Source organism: Balaenoptera acutorostrata, chromosome 7, assembly GCF_949987535.1.
Source record: "Balaenoptera acutorostrata chromosome 7, mBalAcu1.1, whole genome shotgun sequence".
Lineage (NCBI taxonomy): Eukaryota > Metazoa > Chordata > Mammalia > Artiodactyla > Balaenopteridae > Balaenoptera > Balaenoptera acutorostrata.
In genome coordinates this window covers 16814348-16838274 of record NC_080070.1, presented here as the reverse complement: position 1 = coordinate 16838274, position 23927 = coordinate 16814348, and the positions used below count along the sequence as shown (strand labels likewise).

The 23927-nt window shown below is 38.8% G+C and overlaps 1 protein-coding gene across 3 annotated transcripts in view; it reads right to left on the bottom strand.

The window, feature by feature from the left end:
- The window catches only part of DGKI (diacylglycerol kinase iota), a 473650-nt gene that overhangs the window by 25441 nt on the left and 424282 nt on the right, over nt 1–23927 (bottom strand). For 2 of the 3 annotated variants that reach the window (XM_057550578.1, XM_057550580.1), the window contains one exon: nt 1414–1451. The exons of the other annotated variant lie outside the window; for it this stretch is intronic. In XM_057550578.1, the coding sequence (XP_057406561.1) occupies nt 1414–1451 (38 nt within the window). The remainder of the gene's footprint in view (nt 1–1413; nt 1452–23927) is intronic. 3 annotated transcript variants of the gene reach the window in all.

The following is a 23927-nucleotide window of genomic DNA, read 5'->3' as shown; positions in this document are numbered from 1 at the left end:
CACAGAATCCACTATACGGCCCTGCAGGGAGTATAGGATAGTATTGGTTTAATCCACTGCTGGGAAATGGCACTGAACGCATAGGCACCCACACTGCTTAGAGAGCACCTTCCTCTTGTGGGTCACAATTCCTAGTAACACTATGATCTGGACAGTGGCACAGGCACCACTCCCAGGACTATGTGTCTAAAGACGGCAGTTTATCAAGATGCTGGCAACCTTCTCACCATTTGTCTTCTGCTAGTAACCTGTTAAAAATGTAGCACAGAGATTTTGCAGTTTATTCAACAGATGTGCTTCAGAAGAACTTGCGTACAAGGGCAGTGCTTCTCAGCTTTCTTTTAAGGCTTCTGGTTTCTCAATATGCAACGGCGCCATACTCCACGAGTAAGGCAGAGCCTCTGCCCAGGGGCAGTTGTCGGTATTACAGAACAGATCAATGCCAGTGTGGGTTATACAGGGATATATGGGCAGTCCAAGTCCTGATGCCTGAAAATAACTTGGGGCCAAATACAGCTTTTAGGGTATGCATAGATTATATTATATTTTATAACAAATATTTGCCTCCCCACTATGTTTAGCTACTAAAGAAACACAGATTAACACTATATTAATAAAACAGCTATCTTTTTAGAGTCCCTTCTATGTAATAGGAACAGTCTTAAGAGCTTTACGTGAATTTTACATTCAATCCTCACAATAAAGCAAAGAGAGGGGCAATGTGATTCCATTTTACAGATGAGGAAACTGAGGCACAGAGAGAATTAGGTAACTACACAAAGTCACATATACAGTGAATGGCAGAGCCAAGATCTGAACCCACGCAGCCTGACTTCGGAATTCGCATTCACTCTAGAGGCAAGCAGTGACCACCTCCTTCCCTCTGAACTAAATTCGCCAGAAAACATGAGCACAAATCAAAATATTCGAGGCGGATCACAGTGTCTTCTTCTGATTCACTGTGATCCCCAAAGTTCAAAACTGTAATAATGTCGCAAGATGTAGGCTCTTGGCTAGAGAATGTATTTCTGGGTATTGTCCAGGTTATTCCTACAGATGCGTTCATTTAAAGACCTATCTAAAAAGAAATCTTTAAACTTCAAATTTCAGAGAGGAGGAATTCCGAGCACCGTGAGCACTGCCTCCTGGGGACATGCGTCGGTTGTATCTAGTCAAGGCAAATAGCACAATGCCTTTGCACAGACCCTTTGCTATTAGGAGATGTAGAGATGCTGTGAAGACCCCTCTCATCCTCTCTTCTCAGTCCTCAGAAAGATCATCCTTCCTCCTTCTAACCAGCTAGTACCAGGGGGATGAGAAACGATATACGGGATCATGAAAATTTGGTGAGAAATGATGTTGATTTAAAGTTCTTAAAGAATCACCAAAAGTTCTGGTAGGAAGATGTCTTACCTTCATAAGATCACCAGCTATTACTGCCTGCAAAATTGCTGTGGAAGACAAAAGAGAGAAGTCCCATTAGTAGAAGACCCTCTCATTAAAGTATTATAAAGGGCTGGATCCTTATTTTGGAGACACAGTCTACATTTGGGGCAGGAACCAGGGGAGGAGAAGCATGCCAGAGGGTGAATCTGGGAACAGACTAAGGCCTTCCCTTTAGCCCTTCCCTGCCTGGGCACTCATCTCATACATCATTCTAGAGCCTACCTGAGCCCCCTCCAGCCCAGGTACAGTAAAGAGAACATGAAATTTAGAGTCACACATATTGGATTCAAATCTTAGCTCTGACCCTTACAGGCTGTGGAATACTGGGTGAGTTATTTAACCCCTCTGAGCCTCAGTTTCCACATCTGTAAAACAGCAAGTCTCAATTGTATAGGATCCTTGAAAGGATTAATTCAATCATCTAAATGTTCTTAACTCATCCACTGATGCAAAGGAGGTGCCTAATCATGAGTTTCTGGTTCCTTCTTTCTAGTTCCCTCTACTTTGTCCTTTTGGGGTTCAAAAATCACTAGTAATTTTGTTTGTGTGTTTTATAATTATAAATAAGTACCTACTGCTATCGAAAGAAGGACAGGAGACAGTAAAGAAGAAACACATATTTTGATTATGTTCTGAAGAAAATAACCATATATTTAGCATAAAATTCATTGGTGATTCTTATAGAAAGAACTCTAGAAGTCCTAGGTAACCTAAACTAATTGTAAGACTATGTAGCCGAGGGGAAAAAAATATAAGTACCTGTGCCTGTCATGTGGGGTGTAGAAGAGGAATGAGAAAATATAACTGATAAAAGGGGGAAGGAATACATGAGTGTCTAATGACAATTATGGTTCCTAAAGGGAACATGTGTATTAGGTTGAAAATGGTCCCTTTAGAAGAATAAATACTTAGATTCTAAAACTGCTCAAAAAAAAAAAAAAGATTATTTTAAGGCTTTAAAGTCACCAAAAAAATTAGAAGATTTAAAATTTATTTTTCAAAGTGTCATTTTACTCTTCTTGTTTCAAAAATGTAGTATCAGGTATCAAAGTACATGGAGCCCTTGACCGTCACCGAACAAAGCCCTTGAAGCGTTTATGGTGAGCAGTTATGAGCCCTGGGTGACCAGAGGCAAAGGACCACAGGCATGTTAAACTCGTTCAATGGCCCAGGGCTGAGTGCCTTCCCTCTGGCCAAAGCAGAAGCCTTGAGAACCTGTGGAAATGATGAGGGTTCCTTGAGCATATGGGAGGAAGAAGAATGCAGGAAGAATCGAGAAAAAGGAAGAACAGGAAAGAGAGGGAAGAATGTTTCTTTTCCATAACAAGCTGTAAGCAATCTGCTTTTTTCACCTCCCTTTGGCTCCCAGCACAATGCTCTTTGTACACTATCAATGCACACCAATCAGTTGTTGAACTGATTGAAAAGAGAGCAAGGAGAAAAGGAGTGAGAAGGCAATGGAGATAAAAATAACAGAAAGGGAATTAAAAAAAGGTTATGCGCCCAAAGAACCCAAGAAACGTGTCTCGCTCCTCCTAGTATAGATGGGACACTGGGGTTCAGGGTGCAGTGACTCTCGGGGCACAGAGCCAACGGTGACCCCATCAGCACCATAGTGCGGGTCCCTGTGACCAGTCCCAGCCTCTGCCCAGTGCCCTCTGGGAGGTCGCCCTGTAGAAGCTCTACTAGGCTCTGTGAGGCTTCCGGAACATGGAAGAAAACAGTCTAAAGGTTATCAAGCTTATAGTGTTGTGGAAAAGGCACTGGATTGGAGTCTAATTCGAATCTCTATAATTTACTAGATATGTAAATTTAAGAAGTCATTCAAACTTTTTGAACCAATTTTCTTATGTAAAATAAGGTTAACAGCTGCCCTGCTTACCTCTCTGTAGTAAAGATGAAACCAAAAAAGTACTTTCTAAATAGGATAAGTTATATTGACAGAAGGGGTAGAGTACTTTTGTGACTATACATAAGTACATGAAAGAGACATATGAACACTTCAGAAGGAGCCTAGCAATGAGGGTAAATGGGTGGTGGAGTCAGGCAGACATCTCTCTGTTCATAGGCCCCGTCAGAAGTGAGGCATGGAGGAGGGACCCAGGGGGATGGTTGGCGCTTCACCCCGAGATGTCAGCTGTGCCTCAGAGGACGGGGAGGGGGAGGCAGGGGAAAGCATGAGCAGTTGCGGGTCTGGGAGATCGACTCAGTCTGGGCTTTTATACTGTAGGCTGTTCTCTTGACTGAGGTAGAGTATCCATTTAGGAAAGAAATAAGGTTAGGGAAATTGCCTGAGAAGGCAGCTAATGAAGAGCCTTGCAACTTGCATGCAGAAGTTCCTAGCAATGTAGAGCCTGCGTTTTCAAGACCATATTGGAACATTTCTCAAGTTTAAAAGAAATAGAAAAAAGAAAGAATAAAGGGGAGAGAAAAGAAAAGTGAATTCGCTAATTAAAGCACCAGTGAATAAAATTTGGTGCATATAAGCAATAAATAAGGATGATAACAAAAATTCGCCAGGATAAATACTATTGAAAGAGCCCTGAAAATGAATGAATGAATGAACAAATGAATGAATGAATGAGAGGCTGGAGGAAAACTTATGCTAGCTGCGGAGTTCAAAGGATTGTTGGAGGAGGTGAAATTTAAGGTGACTCTTCCACAATAAGTGGATTTAATTAGCAAAGAAGATTTGGAAAATCCTTAAAACATGAAGGGAAGATATGAACAAGGACTTGGAAGTTAAGAGCCATGTTGTCTGAGGGGCCCTGGGAAGAGTTCTGCATTATCACATCTGAGGCTGGGTTGTCTTAGGTCATAACTGTGGAGTTCCTAAGGGAATGCTCCAGGGAGCACCTCTATGTCAAAAGAAGGAACCTGGATTTTTATCCCAAGAGTAATGAGAAGCTTTGGAGGCGTTAAAAGTAAATCGAGGATCGTATAAATGTCCTGACACATGCCAGTTTGATTCCGCCCCTTCCCTCCTGCAAACAGAGTTACGACCTGCTCTCAGCTCAATTGCTCCGGATTACCCCCATTACGGCGGCTTTCCATTGCTCCCTCAGACTCACTCAAAAGCATTTTTATTTATGTCTTTTGGTTTCCTACAGCCTCCCAATTTAAAGTCCCCATGAACAGATAGAAGAGCATATAAAAGAATCATAACCACAAATAATTTCCAATTGTACTGGAGACAGAAAACATGAATATTTATTTTTAAGTCAAGCAATACACTCAAGGGTAGCTATTATGCAAACATTATTAGGCACAAGGCCCTCTTCTCTCCTGATTAATGTCCTTCCCTCCTGAACACTGTTGTTTAAGATTTGCTCTGCATAAACAGAGCCTGAATCCATTAGTATTCAACTCCAGATAATAACCTTCTGAAAGATCAAGCTTAAAAACAAATAATGAGTTGTTATGATTACAGTATTATTCTTTATTATTTCCTCAGCTATGAGCCTGCCTTCTTGCCTTTTCCAAAACTCCTTCATACGGAGGCAACAGTGCTCCCAAATTCAAAAGAACAAGGGAAGTCAAATGGCCAATAGGACACAAGGGTTATTGAGTAGGTGGATACTGAGTTTCCCAGACAATTAAATCACATAAACTTAAGACAGTCAGACAGGAAAGTAAGGGGGTAGAGAACTGAAAAGCTTGTCAGTTTTAGAGTTTAGAAGTTGAATCATTAGTTCACAAGAAATGATTTATTTTTCCTTCAGCACTGTAACTTCTAATCAATTGCTAAACAGTAAACATCCTGAGAGAGAAAGCTGGAACTGAAAAGTCAGGACTACCAGGAAGGAATCACTGTCTTCCTTCTCACAGCCTCTCTCCTAGTCCTGGACTCCCCAGAGCCTGGACATCCTTAGCCATCAGAGCACAGAAGGAAAAAAATGACTCCTATCACCTGGAATCACGATGGGGAGAAAACAGTCCAAGGGCCCACTGGCTGGCTCGCCTGCTTCTGCCATGGCAGGCCCTGTTCAAGGTTGACCATACAAAATATACTCCATCCTCTCAGAGAGATGATATTTTGGCAAGAAATCCAAATTAGGAAGGAATATATTTTAATTGAGTCTAGAATCATACTGCCTGAGTTTAAGTCTTGTGAGTACCATTAACTAGCTATAACCTTGGGCAATTGACCAAGCTTCAGCTCTCTCATTAGGAAAATGAAGATAAAATCAGTTCTTTTGAGACTCTGCCTTGCAAGTAAGCTCAAGAAACAGCGACTCTGACCACTGTGGTCTTCTGTGTAGAACACCATGGAATACTGATGTTTTTAACACCATTACACAGAAATGAATCACTTTCTTCTATGAAATGAGAAGTTTAGACTACGGTCAACTGTAGCTCTAGAAAATGGCATATGACTTCCAAAGGGATAGTTTAAGGTTGTGAAGTTTGCTTTGCAGACAAAAATATTTGTAAATAAAAAGTATACAGAACTTGGCAAAGCCACATGTATGTTTGTAAATCTCAATAAATCTACCAAAATAACTACGCTGTATATAAAGAGTCACAAGCCTGAGCATTTATGTCTATTTAAAATTTTTAATCTTTCATGTTCAGTTATTTTTCAGTTTTAAAATTAATATTCTGTTGCTGAATTGTTTGTCACTTGCTAATGATAGCAGTCATCTAAATCTTTTTTTTTTTTTTTTTAGATTTTATTTTTTTTTATTGATTAATTGATTGATTGATTGATTGCTATGTTGGGTCTTCGTTTCTGTGCTAGGGCTTTCTCTAGTTGTGGCAAGCGGGGGCCACTCTTCATCACGGTGCGCGGGCCTCTCACTGTCACGGCCTCTCTTGTTGCAGAGCACAGGCTCCAGACGCGCAGGCTCAGTAATTGTGGCTCACGGGCCCAGCCGCTCTGCGGCATGTGGGATCTTCCCAGACCAGGGCTCGAACCCGTGTCCCCTGCATTAGCAGGCAGATTCTCAACCACTGCGCCACCAGGGAAGCCCTAAATCTTTTTTTTTAATTGTGGAAGAAAAAATTAAACGTAACAACAAAAACTGTTGAACAAAGAATGGCTTGTGGAGGCCTAGGCGGTAAAAATCAGTTGATTCATTGAGAATCATAAATATACATCTGGCTTTGCCAAGTTCTGCATACTTTTTACTCCTAAACATTTACATCTGCAAAGCAAGAATCACAACACAAAACTAATGCTTCAGAAGCCATATTCCACATTGCAGAGCTCTATTTAGCCTTAGTTAGTCTAACCCTATCATTTCATACATAAGGAAAATGGGGCTTGAGAAGTAAATTGACTTTTCCAAGGTCACACAGATAGTTAGCAATCCAACTGAGAGACAGAAGGGTGCTTGTCTCTTTTATTTTTATTATTTCTTTTATATTTTCTGTTATTATTTCTGACTCCTAGGTCAGAGTTCCTTCCACCATGCTGTTTCTTCTTTAACTTGGAGCAAGGTGGACAAAAATTAAAACAACCCCAAACAAAAGGTTCATGAATGCATCACATAGAAAATGAAGTCAATTTATGGCTTTAGGCTGCAACTCTTTTTATGCCAAAGCAGACACTGAATAACAAGCATCCCTACGGCTGAATGTCATGTTCACAATTCCCTTGATCTGATCACGACAGGTGTCTTCACACTTTTCCTTTATTACTTATTTCTCAGCCACCAGAGAGTCTGCACCGTCAGATGCCCAAGAGCTTACTTCTCTGAGATACATATTTCTGCATAGCTTTTCCTGCATTTTCCTTATCAGCAGCATTCTGTCCAATTTTTCTACTTTGTGAGCAGCAAGCCCTGGTACGTGAGCAACAAACTGTGAAGGCTTAGCTCCCAAAATGGAATTTAATATAATCGTGAACCATAGCAAAAGTAATCTAACACACATTTAATGATAATGGATAACTATCGTGAATTATGCTAATTAGGCAGAAAGGAGGAAGCAGCTCATGAAAATGACTGACAATTGATATTATTTTACATAGTCATACTGAACAAACCCAAGACGAGGTGAAAGAAAGGAGGAATTAGATATCTCTAAAGACCTCTGCATTTTAATCTAGGCCTCAAGGAAGTTTTGACAGTTGATGATAAGATACATGCCATGTTCTTTGCTAATAATAGCTAGAATACTAAGGGTTCTTAATAATATATTAGAACAAACTCAAGATTATTCTTATAATGACACATAAACCTGTATCAGTTCCCTATTACTGCATAGCAAACCATCCTAACACGCAACGGCTCTAACACGGGAATTATTTATTTTGTTCAAAAGCTGATGTTTGGGCTGGGTTAAGCAGAAATTTCTGCTCTATCTGGCATCAGCTCAGGCAGCTTCACTGAAAGCTCCAAGAGCCACTTTTCAGAAGGTCACACACACAACTGGTAACTGGGAGCTCTGACTCCTCTCGCGCAGGCTTCCTCAGGTTGCTTGGGCTTCCTCCTGAAATGCTGACTGTTTCAAAAGCAACCATTCCAAGGGAGCCCAGTGGAAGTCACCTTGCCTTGGAAATCACACAGCGTCACGTCCGCTCTGCCGCAGGCTTAAGTTCGCCCATATTCAAGGAAAGGAGACACATACCTCATAGCTCGATGAAAAGAACGTCAAAGTCCTGCTGCAAGAAGAATGTGTGCGATGGGAGATACCGCTGTGGCTGTTTTTGGAAAACACAAGCTGCCACACCCCACACTTGCATCGTGATGTGCGTGGAGTCAGTGGGTTGGCGCTGACTTTCAGTTAGGGTTGGGAACTGACCAAGAACAGTAGCTTCTGTCACCTGTGTGATCTATGGGAGTGTATCTGCACACAGTGTCATCTGTTTTACATCATGAGTATCTCGGCAGGTAAATAAGAAAAGGTGGAAGACTACTTATCAGAAGGACCAGCTTTTTGGAGCAGCAAGAGGAAGGCAAGTAGAAGACTCTGCAGACAACAAATGCTGGTTGAACTGAATTAGGAATTCTGCATAAGGTGCGCTCTCTTTAATCATCAGATGTGAGAAGAGACTGCCCCTCCTCTTTTTCTTCTCCAGTCAGGCAAACACTCACAGAACTCTAGTCCTGTGTTCCTCACACTGCCGACTGGCGTCTCCTCCACTGCTGAAATACGGAATGGAGGGTTACAGAGCACACCTCTCACACAGTTTGTCATCTTATCATCCCATCGTCATTGGTATTAACCCATCAGTGGCATCTAAGGGCCATTCAATGCTACAGTGGTCTAATACTCAGATACCACCTGTGCCAAATCCCTCTTAGCATGTGCAACCAGAGACGGAAGACATAAATAGGTTTTGTGTCTCTCTAATGACAGAGTTAATCCTCAAATTCAATTAGTCCCTGCTAATTGAATTCATGAATGTATATGGGTTCTTTCCATCTGCTACAGCAATCTTTTTGAAGCTGCTATTAGCATGGAAGAGGTTTCCTGTTTGGAGAAAAAATAAACAGCCCCCATCCAGTGTTCCCTCCTGGCAGAAAACGTGCACCTTGCTGCCAGAGGACCAGGACGTGCTCCCTTCAGAAACAGTTGGTTCCGTTTCTCTTATACAGCACTGGAATGATCTATAAACAGTACAGGAACCAGATGTCTCTCCCAAACATCCCACTTGTTTATCTCTTGTTGTGAAATTGTTCTCTGGTTGTTTTACATGTTTAAGTCCCATCTCTGCAATTAAGCCACGAACACAGGGACTGTGTTTTTAATTTTTTTCCTCTTTGTTTTATCCATACTCCACCTTTCAATGAAAACTCTATAGTACAGGAAATATATGAAGTGCTTACTAACTACCTGGTGGATACTTATGGTCTGGTGATTCAGCTGGCTATCATTTCAATATTCTTCAAACTCTGGGTCAAGGAAGACGTTCTAAGGAATAGAAGAAAGTCTACTTTACCGGCCCCTGCTACACCTGGCAGTAAATTTTGGAGCTGAAAATAGTTCCATATCTTTTTAAGGTATATAGTGGTGTTTATTAGAGGCAGTGACACACCATTGTAAGTATCTCAATAAACCAGAAATGGTTATATTATGGGTCAAATGACAGCCTTATACTAAGCAACGATGCATGTTACTTACTAGGACATTGGTAGTAAGCCTTGGCTCACTGTTAAAACAAATGTCCTAGGTTAATTAATCTGCTTTGGGCATTGGGTTGGAGAAGACAAGTTCACAAGTTAAGGGGCCAATTGGGTTCCTACTCTTCCACAGTCACAACATGTTACTTTCCACCAACTGTGAAAATATGTGCTAACACTAGTCACTGGGGGACCAGAGAAGTTCTTGAAAATACCTTCTTGACAGTCTATACAGCTCAAAATTAATGTTTTCTCTAGTGATGACAGATTAATATTATCATTTCTGGATGAAGTGGTTCGACACACTTTTTTATGTAGTACCATCTTCTAAAGGAATACCCAATTATTCCCATAAAACTAGAAAAATATAAATTCATTTTTAGCATCAATGTTACAGAATCCTATCAACTATTTTTGTTCAATAAACGTTGAGCTTCCATCCACAGGGAGGTTTTTTCCTACTTGTAAAGGGTTTCAATCTGATTACAATTTACTAACTTCATGAACCCTAAATAATTATAGTACACAATAACACTCTTTCTCCTTACGAATAAAGTCATACGTACTAAAATGCTTAGCGCACTGTAAACTGCTTTAGCAATGTAAGAGATTAAAACAAAAAAAGTTCCAGTATTCTCCAAAAGTCCTTCATCCCTAGAATGCTGAGAGAATTTAATTTAGATTGACAAACTTTGTTTATTTTTGCTTTCCTGGCATTTGGATGATAAAGCATAATCCTGAGAGGGTAAGAGAAATGGAAGAACTAAGAGATAAGGTCCTCGTTAGCCTCACAGATGAGAGGACCGTGCCAAGGAGAAGAGGAGCTGCCGGCCTCAGGTCCTAATGACGTTTGCGGAGGATCTTCACGAGAGCATCAGGGATTCGGCATCATCCCTTCCCTCAACGTCAGGCTGGCGTTCCTCCTGTGATGGGTCTCCTTGGACTCACGTGATGTATTTTAGTACTGTCCTTCAGGACCTCTAAGAGGATCTTAGGTTGAAGAAGTGCGCTCACATTTCATTCAGCGGTAGCTGCAAGCAGATCTGACGGGGCCTGAAAGTGATGGATGGTTATCGGTTTTAACCAAATATCAAGACTGCATGGGAAATGGTGTTTAAGGCCAAGATCCAAGTACAAATGAGTGTGCTCTTGAGCTCAAAAAGATGATAGGTTTATAGGTCATCCGGTCATCGGGATGTCCGTTAAGTACCTTATCATCTCCTAGCAGCACACTGACCACTCTGTCAGGTAAAGACCTTTGGAACTGAGAAGAAGACCAGGTTTAGCCAAAACACTCCTCCCTGGAACGAAATAAAGCCAAGGAGGAGTTGACACTTTCAGAGACATACCAGCAAAATGCACATACAGCAAAAGTGTACCTTTTTCGAAAAAGGTAAAATTTCTAGAGTTTGTCCTTACTTGTAAGTGTGAAGACAGACAAGATCATTTGTATCTGCAATTAAGTTATAAGAAAAACACTAATTTAGGCTCTTCTCCATATCAACATATGACAGATATTAATTGGAAGCACAGAAAAATTAAGCATTTTACTTCAGAGAAATGAAAAAATAAGTTTTAACTTTCACTTCAATATTATGCTAAGTTAACTAAGCAATATCATACCTTAGAAGCAAGAATTATAAAGCAAATGGTTAGTTCTGAAGCTTGCTCAAAGGATAAGATACAAAGTAGAAAAGGCTTCAGTATATGAGTTGAACTTCAAAGATATTTATTAAAGAGCAGATTTTACTGTCCAGTTGCTAAGACAGAAAAAAATAAAACTAAACCTTCATTCTTCTTAGGGATTCATATACTCTAAAGACAGAAAGGTAAGGGTACCTATAAAGTAACATGTGTACACTTACACAACCACATGTAGCTCTGCTTGCTAAAGAAGTAGGGTGATGTATGGAATGATTTCCTAGGGAATTTGTTAGAAATTGTTTAAAAAGGGAAGATCTGCATTGGCAAAAAGATGGGAGGAGAGTTCTCTATAGAGAAGACCGGCAGCATAGAGCCATGGAGGACAAAGTGATAAGCAGTTTCACTTGATAAAGAAGGAGAGCTGAAATGGGAGCAGGGAGAAATGAGTCAGAGAAGTAAAAAGAGGGTGCTTCCAAGACTCAGAGAGCAATGTGAGGTCAAAGACTTTTTTAAAAAATGTCAGTGAAAATCACTCAGCAACTCCATTTTCCAAATGTAACCTTGGTCATGTCTGTCACTCTTTTCCTCGAAGATAAAAAGAGCTTAAATCTAGAGAAGAGGAAAAAAAGGAAAGTTCGCTGGGAAATCAATACCAGAAGAAGAACGTCTTAGGATGGGTCATGCTTTCCAAGAACGAGAAGAAGCCCTCAGGGTTAGTTAGGGAAGATACGAGAAACAGAGAGACGCATGATCGGAGAAACAGAGCCAACTGCTGCAGAAACGGTATGGTTTAAACGACTTTTTCACCATCTTGTAAAACACCACTCTAATTTTTTCGCAGTGGCTGAAATAACTGCCTTCACTTCCTAGAGTGAAAAGAGGGGATGGGAATGTCACCAGACTGAGCAAAATTGAGTGGATTCTGGCTGCTTACAAATCCCTTTTTCAATAAGCCGTGGGGCTTTGCTTTGTCAGGAGAGAAGCTGGAAGCTGCATAATTAAATAGTAATGTATTTTGTTACCTTGATAAAGAAAACTGCCAGTGTGAAAGCTGCCTGCAGCATTTACGTGCTTTGCAAAGTCAGGTTTCCATCTTTTCGAAAGTTGGGTACGTGGTGAGGTGTGAAAATAGCAGTGCTGTTTGTCCTCACAAGCAGAAGTAACTGCCTGGCACTCAGCTGCAGGAATCCATACGCTAGCAGGGCGGAGGAGTCACCAAAATACCTTTCCAAAATGGCAGATGACATTTTTGGTTTTGCCTCATGTGTTTCATTGTCCAACATCCTTTCCTCGCTTAGATGCCTCAATCTATTGAACAGAAGGAGCCTTAGATGTCAGCCAGCTCAGCCTGCTCAGTGAAGACACCAAGGCGTGAGAGCAGTGCCCTGCCTAAGGTTACCCAACCTGCAAAAGGCAGAGCCGAGGCGATGCCTGGTCCTTCCCACGCCAAGAACAAGGCTCTTGTCTTTGCCTGATGCTACCATCCACGTTCAAGTGACCACTGCCCAGAATGACACAACTCTTTCTCTGTCCATTGGGCTCCCTGAAGGAGATGTTTAATTCCAGTAAATTTATAAAACAATAGGCTTAAATAAAGTCATAAGTCCATGCAAATAGATCTATCGGGTCTATTTATAGAAAAATATATTCCCATTTTCATTATTTGACATTGACAGTTTTTCTTGCTCTCTCTCTTGCATTTTTACACTCCTGCTCTGTCCCTTTCTTTTGTTAATATCTGCAAGCAAACTATGTGCTAGGCATAGAGCTAAATGCTTTCCCCATATTATCCAATTTAATCCTTACAGTAAGTCGACTAGATATGTAGTATTATTGTTATCACCCCCATTTGAAGGATGAAGAATCTGAGGCTTACTGAGGTTGACAGTTGCTCAAGGGCACATAGCTACTGTGTAATAGAGCCAGGCTGTCAGCCCAGCATGTGAAACGCTGACGAGGGAACCTTTTCTCCCCAGCAGGGGACCACACTGCCCCCCTTATGTGGCTGTACAGACTGTCAGATAGCACTACGGTGTCACTAGGTGATGAAACGAGGTCCCCTCTTCCCAACATTTCCCTGGTCAGCCACGAGGGATGCAGGTTTAGTTGTCTCCATGCCCCATACTTTTCTAGCTCTGATGAGGGAAGGTGCAGAAAATAAAGATGCAGCACCAGGGAAAGGAAATGCCATGGTAATGAACTACTCATAGGTATTGTGTGGAGTTACACTGACTGGAAGAAGGGATGTTGCATGAAGCTAAGAAAGTCATACCCTAAAATTCAGAGCATCCAGGAAAAGAGAATTGACACAGAAAGCCGGCAAAATGAGGAAGGAAGCATTTAGTTAACTTCATTATTTTGAAAAAGAGGGGCTGGACTGATGACTATTTTCCCAGCTCTATCCAGGACAGCACAGGCTAAGGAGCTATAATGGGCATCATGGGCAAAAAAAACCCACACAGGAAAAATGCTTCCAAGATCCTGGAACGTACAGGTTGAAGTAACACATCCAGGATTAACTTCTAGGAACCACCCTAAAAAAGGAACAACGTATTCTAATATTTTGCAACTGGTACTCGTGACAAGAGAGGCTTAGTCTAAGACCGTGATTCAGTTGCCAGTACCCACCCAGTTCTTTGCAAGAGAAAGCCGTCAAAATTAAAAACAAGCTTTAGGTAGAGCAGATTGGGTGAAAAGTTTTCATTGGCTATTAGGGTTTCTAGTTAAGTAGAACACAGACAAATGGAGTAACAATAACAATGATCCTTATATAAGGACCATACTACAATAACTGCCAATGTACCTGCTAGCCCCTTGGTTATATGGGTAACCCAGACAATATCATTCTACAGAGTAAAGAGCTTAAATAAACAGTAAAATTTATAAAGCCAGCGCAATTCTTCATCTCTGCTCTCACAGATGATGACACGCAGATCAAGACAGTCATTTCCCACTCCCTTTTTAAACACTTACCTGTAGGACAGGTGATGTATCTGTAGGAATGAGATCTATGAAAGCTTCATTTGTTGCTGGAGGATCCACGACACAACGGTATTTGATGACCTCTTCCCACCCATCCACTTAAAAGCAACCAGGAGATTAGCCTTCATCCCTTCCTCTCTCCTTTTTTTAGTTAGTTTCCTATTTTGCAGTGTTTTAAATACTTTAACTTAAATATTCTCTGAGGCCAAAGGCAATGTAAAGCAAAGTTGTATGTAACTCTTAGTAAAGAATACTCCCCCCTCAACACACACAGACATCTATAATAAGGCTTCAAAAGATAATTAGATACTGATCACCAACAGCGCATTCCAAAGAACCCAAAAGGATCAAAGGATTATACAGTTACAGTCAATAGTCAGATTTAATAAGGGGGAATGAGAGAGAACAGTAGGGTCAGGAAAGAACTAAAGTAATACAACCTGATTTTGGAAAGCCCAGGGTGGGGGGGGGGGTTTGTTTTGTTTGCTTGTTCTGTTTTACTTTGTTTTTAATCAGCAGTGATTGTCTGTTTTCCTAGGAAATGTGAAAGACTAGCCAAGGAAAAGCATGCTGTCATCTTTTTTTTTTTTTCTTTTTTTCATGCTGTCATTTTTGTTCCTTTCCTTTCACACAGCCTTTGGGGAGCGCCCAGTGAGACCACCATAAAAGGCCATCTTTTCAGCACATTAGTAACTGAATTTCTTTGGAAAAGGACCAGCACTAACCTATCCTCTACAAGAGGGAACAATGTTAATGAGGCTACAATGGAACTCAAAGATTTGTACTGGAAGGTGCTGTTTGCCAACACCACATACTGCAGCAAATGTTACAGTGAGACTTGTATAGAGGGAATCAGGTCTGTGCCAGGGCACAGCATAGAATGGGGCAACATTTCTATTCATTGAGTATACAGTTAAATAAGAAGGGCAACACCACCCATGGAGAAAAAATTTGGAATACACTCAAAAAACCAGTCAGCGAATAGGGAAGGATAAATCACGGGCATTTGAGTTGTTAGAAAAGTTCATCATTGTTTGTCCTTAGAATCGATGGAGGTGGTTCGAAAACACAGAATTAATGAGCACAGAGGAGGGGCTGGAATGAAGGACAATGAAGATGGTTTGCCAGAGAGATGGTAGGAGGGTACATAAGCCATATGGCTGTGTGAATACAAGGGAGATGGGATCTGGAGAGGGCCCCCCAAGCAGGAAGTAGAAATAATTCATTCAAGCAAGTAAACAAAACCAGGGTGAGGAAGAACCTCAAAAGGGAGCACTAAAAAGTTTGAATCTAAATACAAAAGCCAATAGGGGATTCCACAGTCATAAACTGAATTGGGGGCAAAAAAACAAAAACAAAAAAACCCTCTAGCAACTCTGCATTAGCTAGCCCAAGGTCACTGCAAAGTGGCATACTGCAATGGCCAATATTGGAAACTCTTCCTAGCAAGGCAATTAAAGATCTGCAGATGTTTCCATCTGTATCATTAGCCAAGCTTACTTATCACATTTTACTAAAAAATAGTTTATAGAAAATAAAAAGGAAAAACATCTAACTTTCTTAATCCACTCTACTCTTCTGGTCATAAAATAATTCTCTTCGTATGTGATATTTTCTTAAGGAAATAGCTACCTTTCAAGAATTCTACCTTTTTAAGATTGAGTGCTACTGACCGGAAATTAGATCCCTGTTTCCTTGATTATGGAAGTATGGAGGTAAAAGAAGTGGACAAGAATATAACTTTAAATTGTTCTTCTGTGTCAAGGGTACTGCTCACTGATACGAGAAGAAAAAAATAAAATCTCTTTTTTAACGACCAATTCCAACCCAATAATTATGAGGTCTCCTTTCAACAAAAAGAATCAAGATTTCCTATAACATTAGCTCAAAACTTAGCCATGTTATTGAGAGACTATACAGACGGGGGCTAAAAATGGGATCTGGATCTAGAGTATGAGTTTGAATCCTAGTTCTACACATGTGACCTTGAACAAGTCACCTAATAGGTTTGTGCCTTAGTTTCCTCATCTGTAACATGGGAATAATAGTAGTACTATGATTGTTGTGAAAGTTAAATATATATAAAACATTTAGAGCAGTTGGTTCAGTATTTAATAGTTTGGTGTGACCTTAAAGTTACTTAACCTCTCTAAACCTCAGCAGAACATCCCTTAAGCCACTGCCTGGAACTTATTAAGTTTTAATAAATACTGACCTTGTTTTTCAGTTTTAAGTACACATAAGAGTATATTATGCCAAATAATTTCAAAGGAGTAGTTGAACTTATTTTTGCTAAAACACAAGGACCCAAACCACTAATCCCTCCAACCTTAGTTTCTCAAAAATCAATTATTCTTTAAAAAAATTTTTTAATTTCAGGAGGTATCATAGATATTTAAAAAATATATAACTCTCAAGATGTGTAACTTTTATTTAAATAAAAAAGAATATAGGTTTCTCTTTTTGAGAATAAGGGGAATGAGCTACTTCCTTAACAATTTAAGCTAAAACGCTGGATTAAAAAAAATCAGGAAATGTGGGAAGATGGTGGTAATAGTTGCAGCAGACTATTTGAATATTCCTGAGTCTCCAGATATAGAGAGACAGAGGAACCAGAAGAACCAAAAACACATGGTCAACATTTAAGACGAAGTAACAAGATACCCTTATAAACCTCAAAATTACGAGTGGCTGGAGAGAAGACACCAAGAGTCAAATGACCCACATTCTATCAACGTCTGTGCTGGAAAGCACAGGGAAGCAGCAGGGCAGCTGATGGACCTGAGAACAGGAAGCCTCAAAACAGCCAACAGGTGTTCACTGAACAGTACAGTGGGCCAAGGTGAGAACACCTACAGAAACTGTCAGAAGCTTTTCCCATTCCCACAGCCCATGAGTGCAAGGGCCCCCAGTAAGGACTAAAAGTACCTGGGACATTGCAGCCCCTGGAAACTCTTAAAACTGACCATCCAGGGCTCCCCTTCAAGATAGGACCCAAAGTGAGGGTACTCTTCTAAGTGGAATACACACTGAGCAGAACAGGGGCAACAGGAGTAAAGGAAAGAGGTCTGGATGGAAGAGAGGCTAGGGATCAAAGCCGGGAAGTCTGAGAAAGCAAGCTACCACATTTCTAACAGTACACAAAACCAGCCGAAGAAAGAGCTCTCTGAAGTTAGAACAGCTGACAAATGTTTTTCTTTCTAAATTTCAGAAAAACTAATTTCACATAAAGTATCAAAAAAAGGATGTAAAATCTCACATGAAGGAAAAAAACCAACAATAAGGAACAGAATAACATTCCCACAGATAATGGAAGTGAATCACAAATACTTGCTATTAAAAAAAAAGTAGTAACGTACTCTTTCAAATGAGCTTAAAGACACATGATACAAAGAAATAGCATGAATCAGAATTCGAATAACTCAGAAATGAGGTGATATTAATTCAACAAAACACTAAAAATAAAAGAATAAAACATTTTGCAAATTAAACTAGAAAGAACACAAGAACAAATAAATTCAACCAATAAAGCCTTAAGTAGAAGAAACAAAGAACTTTTAAGAATCAAAAAGAAAAGAGGAAAGGGATAAAAAGAATTTGAGAGAAAATGGTAAAGGTTGAAGATAAGCAAAGAAGATAAAACAAACATACAAAATGAATTTCTGAAGACAACCAAAGCAAAAAACCAGAACAAACACTTAATTCAAGAACACGGTTCTGAAGTTTAAAAAATAATAAACTTTATATTTAGATAGTGTCATGTCTCAAAATGATCTACATCCAGGCATATTTTCATAAAAGTACTGAACATTAAAGGAAAATAAAATATCCTTTGGGTATTAAGACCAAAAAAAAGTGACTTTTATAAGGAGAATATTATCATTAGACTTTAATAGCAAATGCTTTATGACAGGAGAAAAATGTAATATTTAAAATGTCAAGGAAAGAACATGTGCCCCAGTGAGTTTGTATGCAGCACAACTAATTTTCAAGGGAGAAGACCCAGACCAACTGCTATTGTATGAAAAAACTGATTTCCTAAGGAATCTACCAGAGAATGTGGTTCAGACAACTAAAATAACTAGAGAGACTTAGACATAATGACTGGTGATGAACATTAACTAGTTACTGCCATTATCTGAATACGATGCACTCTGAATTAATGTCTCTGTGTTTCCTATGCATTCTAAACAAGAACCGAACAAGCACCCACACACACAAACTCACAAATGGAGAATTTAATTTATATTAATCAAGTTTGGTAGTTTTCTCTGGTGACTGGAAAACCTCTCTGAAGGACTTAAAGAATTCTCGTGCATAAAGGCCCAAGGAAACGAGCAGCTCACCTAGAATAATCTTAAATGAACAGGAATAAAAATCAGTAAAAATGAACAAGAAAACAACTTTGAAGAAATTATCTGGGATGCATTCCAGAGAAACAAAGAGATATAAAATAGGGAATAGAGGGTAAAACATATATAGGATAGCATGAAAATGTCTAACATGCATCTAAATGGAATTCCAGGAGATATATAGGGAAGAGAAAGCATTCAGGTAATGTTTGTACTTAAATGTCTATGTTAGAAAAAAAGTAGAAAAGGAATAAAAATAAGCCAAATGATTAGAAGGAAGGAAACTATAAACATAAGAAACTAATGAAACAGAAGACAAATACATAATACAGAGGACCAATGAAGGTAAAAAATCGTTTCTTGAAAAATCAGTAACATAAAGAGGGCTCTAAGCCTCTGGTGAGAGGGAGAGAAAGGTGGAGGAGACACACACACACACACACACACACACACACACACAGCAGGCACAAACAATATTAAAAATGAAAAGGTAGATGTAACCTCAGATCTCATAGAAGTTACACAGACAGTAAGATAGTATTTTAAAATGTATGCCAAAAAATGAAAAATAACTTTAATAAAATGGATGAATTCCTTTAAAAATAGTTACCAATACTGATTCAAGAAGAAATAGAAAATCTATCTCCTCCAACATTAAAAAATACAAATCTGTCATTGAAATTTTCCCCACAGAGGGAATGCCAGCCCTAGACAACTTTACTGATGGGATCTTCTAAGATATTCCAGAAATAGATAACTCAAGTGTTACACAAAGTCTTCCAGATGTTAGGAAATGAGGAGATGCTTTCCAATTCATTTTATGAAGCTATGAACATCATACATGCACTATACTATAAAAAAGAAAAATTAAAAGCCAATCACACTACGAATATGGAAGTAAAAATTCTAAGTAGAATATTAGTAAGCTGAACCCAGCAATATATAAAGGAGATAAATGTAATAACCAATTTGAACTCATCTCATGCATATAATAGTGGTTTCTACTAAAAAATCAATCAATGAAGTGCACCATAGTAAAAGACCCAATGAGAAAAAGCATATTATCATCTCAAAAGATGAATAAAAAATTCAGTAAAATTCAATACCTGTTGAATTTAACAAATTTGAATGAAGGGGAAAATCCTTAAAAGTCTATCCACAATACAACCACACCACCAACACCACGACTACCTGCCAATGACCTTCACAAGTAATGGTGACTTGTGGATGGCACTGACTTGGAGGTCAGGAACAAGGCAATACTGCTATCTCTACGTGTATTTGATACTATACCGAGCGTTCTAATCGGCACAGAAAGAATGAGAAAACACTCATACAGAGCACAATGACTGGAAAAGATGAAACAAAATTCTCAGGAAAATACTTTCCTCACAAAAGGACCCTTTAGATAAAGTTTATGAATATAAAAGATTAGCAGGAATCCTGATTCAAGATTTTGAAACAAGATTCTAAGTCAATTGCCTTTTAATACGCCAACAATGTTCACTTAGAAAATATAATTTTAAAAATATAAAATATCACTAAAATGTTAAGTACTTAGGAATATATTTAACAAAAGATGGCCAAAACCTTCATGAAAAAAATTATAAAACTCTGTTGATAGGCATTTTAAAAGGTTAATTAGTTAAAAAAAAGTTAAATGTAAAGAGATGTGGTTTGAGATGAAAAGACTCATTATCATAAAAATATCAATTCTCTTTATACTCATGTATAGATTCATGCAATTGCCATGAAAATTGCAACACAAAACTTGATAAGCTGATTCTAAAATTTATATGAAGAAGCAGAAGTCCACATACAATCAAGACACTCTTGAGGAACAACAAATTTTAGGTATCTCCCAGATATCAAGATTTCTACCAAAGTTAAAGCAATTAAAACAACATGGTATTGTACAGAAATAGACATACAGATAAATAAAACAGAAAAGGGAATCTGGAAACCCACAAATATGAGGAGACAGAACAGGCTTTGCAAGTCAGTGAAGGAAAGTCCCCGTTTGAAAAGATAAACCACAAACTGGAGAAAATTTGCAACACGTATAGTCAACACAAATTTTTTACCTAGAATACATTAAACTGTTTATGAATCACGGAGAAAAAACAACCCACTGGGGAAAAATGGGCAAAGGAAATAAAGAATAAAGGAAATAAAGAAATAAAAATGGGCAAAGGAAATAAAGAATAAAGGAAATAAAGAAATAAAAATGGGCAAAGGAAATAAAGGAAACACAAATGACCTACAAATATATGAAAAATGCTCAATCTGATATGTAATTATTTAATGCAAATTAAAATCACAAGATACCATTTGACATTACCACCAAATTGGCAAAAAATTTTAATCAGTTAATATCAAGTGTTGACAAAGATGTGGATTATTAGGAACTCTCACTGCAGTTGGGAGTATAAATTAGAATGATCACTTTGGAAAACAGTTTGTCATTTTGTTATCAGTTAAATATGTGTATAACCTACCACCTAACTATGCCATCGCCAGGTTTAAACCCTAGAGAAATTCTTGCAAATGGACACCAGGAGGAGTTATGAAAAAGAATGTTCATAATATTGTTTGCAATAGCAAAAGGAACAAAAACAAAGAAAGAAAGAAACCCTGGAGCCTACCTAAACACTCATCAGCAGAATTTGGATATATAAATTGTTATATATTCATACAACAGAACACTATACAACATGAAAAATTAATGAAATGAATATGATGCTCATCAACAAGGATGAATTACAAAAGCATTATTCTGTAACAAAGGAAGCAAATCACAGAAGAGTTTGCAAAAGAATTCAATTTATAAAAGTTGAAAATAAGCAAAACTATATACATATACACACATATATGGAATACATCTATAAAATATATATTTTTACACACACATATATCCATAGGTGAAATATGCATACGTGTAGTAAAATGATGAAAAGAAACAAGGAAATTTTTAACAAAAAAAGCAGAATAGTAGCTATCCCCATAGGAGAGGGAAGAGAATGTAATCAGAAAGGCAATCACGAAGCTTCCAGATTACTACAAATATTTTATTGTTTAGACTGGGGGCTGGGTATACAGTAGTTCCTTTGGTTATAATTTAAACCGAGCAGATAAATTTTATACATTTTTATGAATATTTCTATTTCAGTAAATGTATATGTACATATGTATTTATACTAGAGAGAAATATGAATCTATGGTATTTGAGCCAGAGACAGCCATCGATGTATTAAAGAGCTTTAGGCCACTCTACAATGCGTTTCCCTGCACAACCCACTGCAAAGTAAAACTGCCTCGATTCCTGACAGTGGCTCGTCCTTGGGGACTTACACTGGTGATTATGGCTGTTACAGTTTTTATCTCCAGATAGCCTCCACTCCCATTCTTGTTCACTGTGTTACTGCTGCAACAGAAGAACTACCATATAAAGTGAGAAAGAACCATTTTTACCAACAACAGGTCTGGGGGCTAGGACAGGAGAGGGATACCTGCTTCAGACATGTCAGGGGGAATCAGATTGTTGGCATTTCCTCTCAATTAATGTCTTTTACTTTGTAAGTGAACAGACATTGGTTGGAAGCTGACCCTCTGTCAGTGCCCCAGCACAGAGGCGTTCTGAGAGGCCGTAAAGCAAGCAAGCTAAGAGGACAAGACAGAATCTGAGCGCTCAGAGCAGGCGAAGCAGCCTGGGCACCCACCAGAGGTAGCTCCAGGGGCAATAGGCACTAAACGCAGAGGAAACTTGTAGGACAGGGCAATTCATCACCATCAAGCTTATCTCCTGACAAGGAGTAGGACTCTGGCTTCCAGCTGTAACATTAAAATGTAACGTCCCCCCTGGGACTTCGCATGGCAGGCTTCCCTGAAGCTTCAGTTTCACTCAGTTAACTAATTATGAGAGAATGTGACATTGGTATTTACTTTTTCTACGGGGACAAATCATTCCCAGCAGGAGGGAGAAGTTGTTATTTTTGATCTGTTTTGTTTTGTCATTAAAAGGAAATTACTCACACATTAGTAAATAACCTCTTGTTAGAGGGAATTTTTTTTCTTTCTATAATTCTATCAATTCACCTGAATGCTGACAATCACTTCTTTTGTTTTCTGGGGACATGGTGGGTAAATGAGCAAGAGGGGAGTGTTAGAACTGGGTTTGAAAATTAACTCTACCACTAACTAGCTGTGTGATCTTCAGCAAGTTATGTAAGTACTGTGAGTTTCCCCCACTAAAAACTGAGGAGAACACATTTCCTGTGTAGTGTGCTTTGTTCAAGATGAAATGATGTAGCTGAAACACTTTAGCACAGTGTCTCTGCACAAGAAGCACTCAGTAAATTTTAGCCTTTATTCTTAATGACTCTGATACTCTGTGATAAAAATAGAAACATTCTACATTTCACTTATGCCTTATATCATCAATTTCCCATATCTAATGACCCCGTATCTAATCAGAAACTGTCCCTTTACTTTGTCACTGCAGGCTAAATTGTGTATTAACCATTTTACTCCTCCTCACCCAGATATAAAAAGGCTTCCAATAAAATTTAATATTTAATGATAATGTTGAAAGAAACATTTTCCACACCCCTTCTCCTCCCCAGCACATCTTTTAACTTGTCAAAGGCAGTATGTAATGCTGAGCAAACATCATAATATACACATACTTCCTCATCCACTGCTGACATCAACAGCATTATGTGCAGGGTGCTTTTAACAAATTGGAAAGTGATTTCACAGATGATTTCACAATTGAACTCATAACAATCCCATGAGGTAGGCAGGGTAGATACGAATAGCCTCACTTTACAGGTAAGGAAACTGAAACTAAGAGGGAAAATAACAAAGCCACGATATCCAAGCACATTTTCCATGAAAGGATAATCTGAGGGGGTGGAGAAGGTCAGTGTTATTGGACTTTGGAAAATAAGATTTTCTCAGGAATGAAGTCTGTTCTGGGGATAGCCAAAGAGACCAGTCAAAGAGAGGAATAGGATCACTGGTGGAAAGCAAACAAAATAGAAAGTCAAGAGGCACAGAGCTTTCTTTTCCAATTTCACAATCCATTTGCCCAATGTGCCTCGATTTTTCTACCCGTAACTTTGAGAAAGCAAAAATGCTACTTCTTACCTCTCTTACAAGTACACTGCAATGTCATTATTGTATACAAACACAAGCTTGATGACATGATACTCAAGGTTTTATGCTAACCACAGCAAACATGAACACTTTAAAATGTATAAACATAAGAAAACACATTTTAAGTGCTAATAGAAAATCTTGGTGATAAAGAAAAGGAAAAGAATATTTTTCCAAGGATACATGGGCTAGAAGATATGAAAATTAGGTAAGATTAGGTCAATCAGCATTATAATTTTACATTACATATTTGAATCATTTTTGGAAGTTGCAGAAT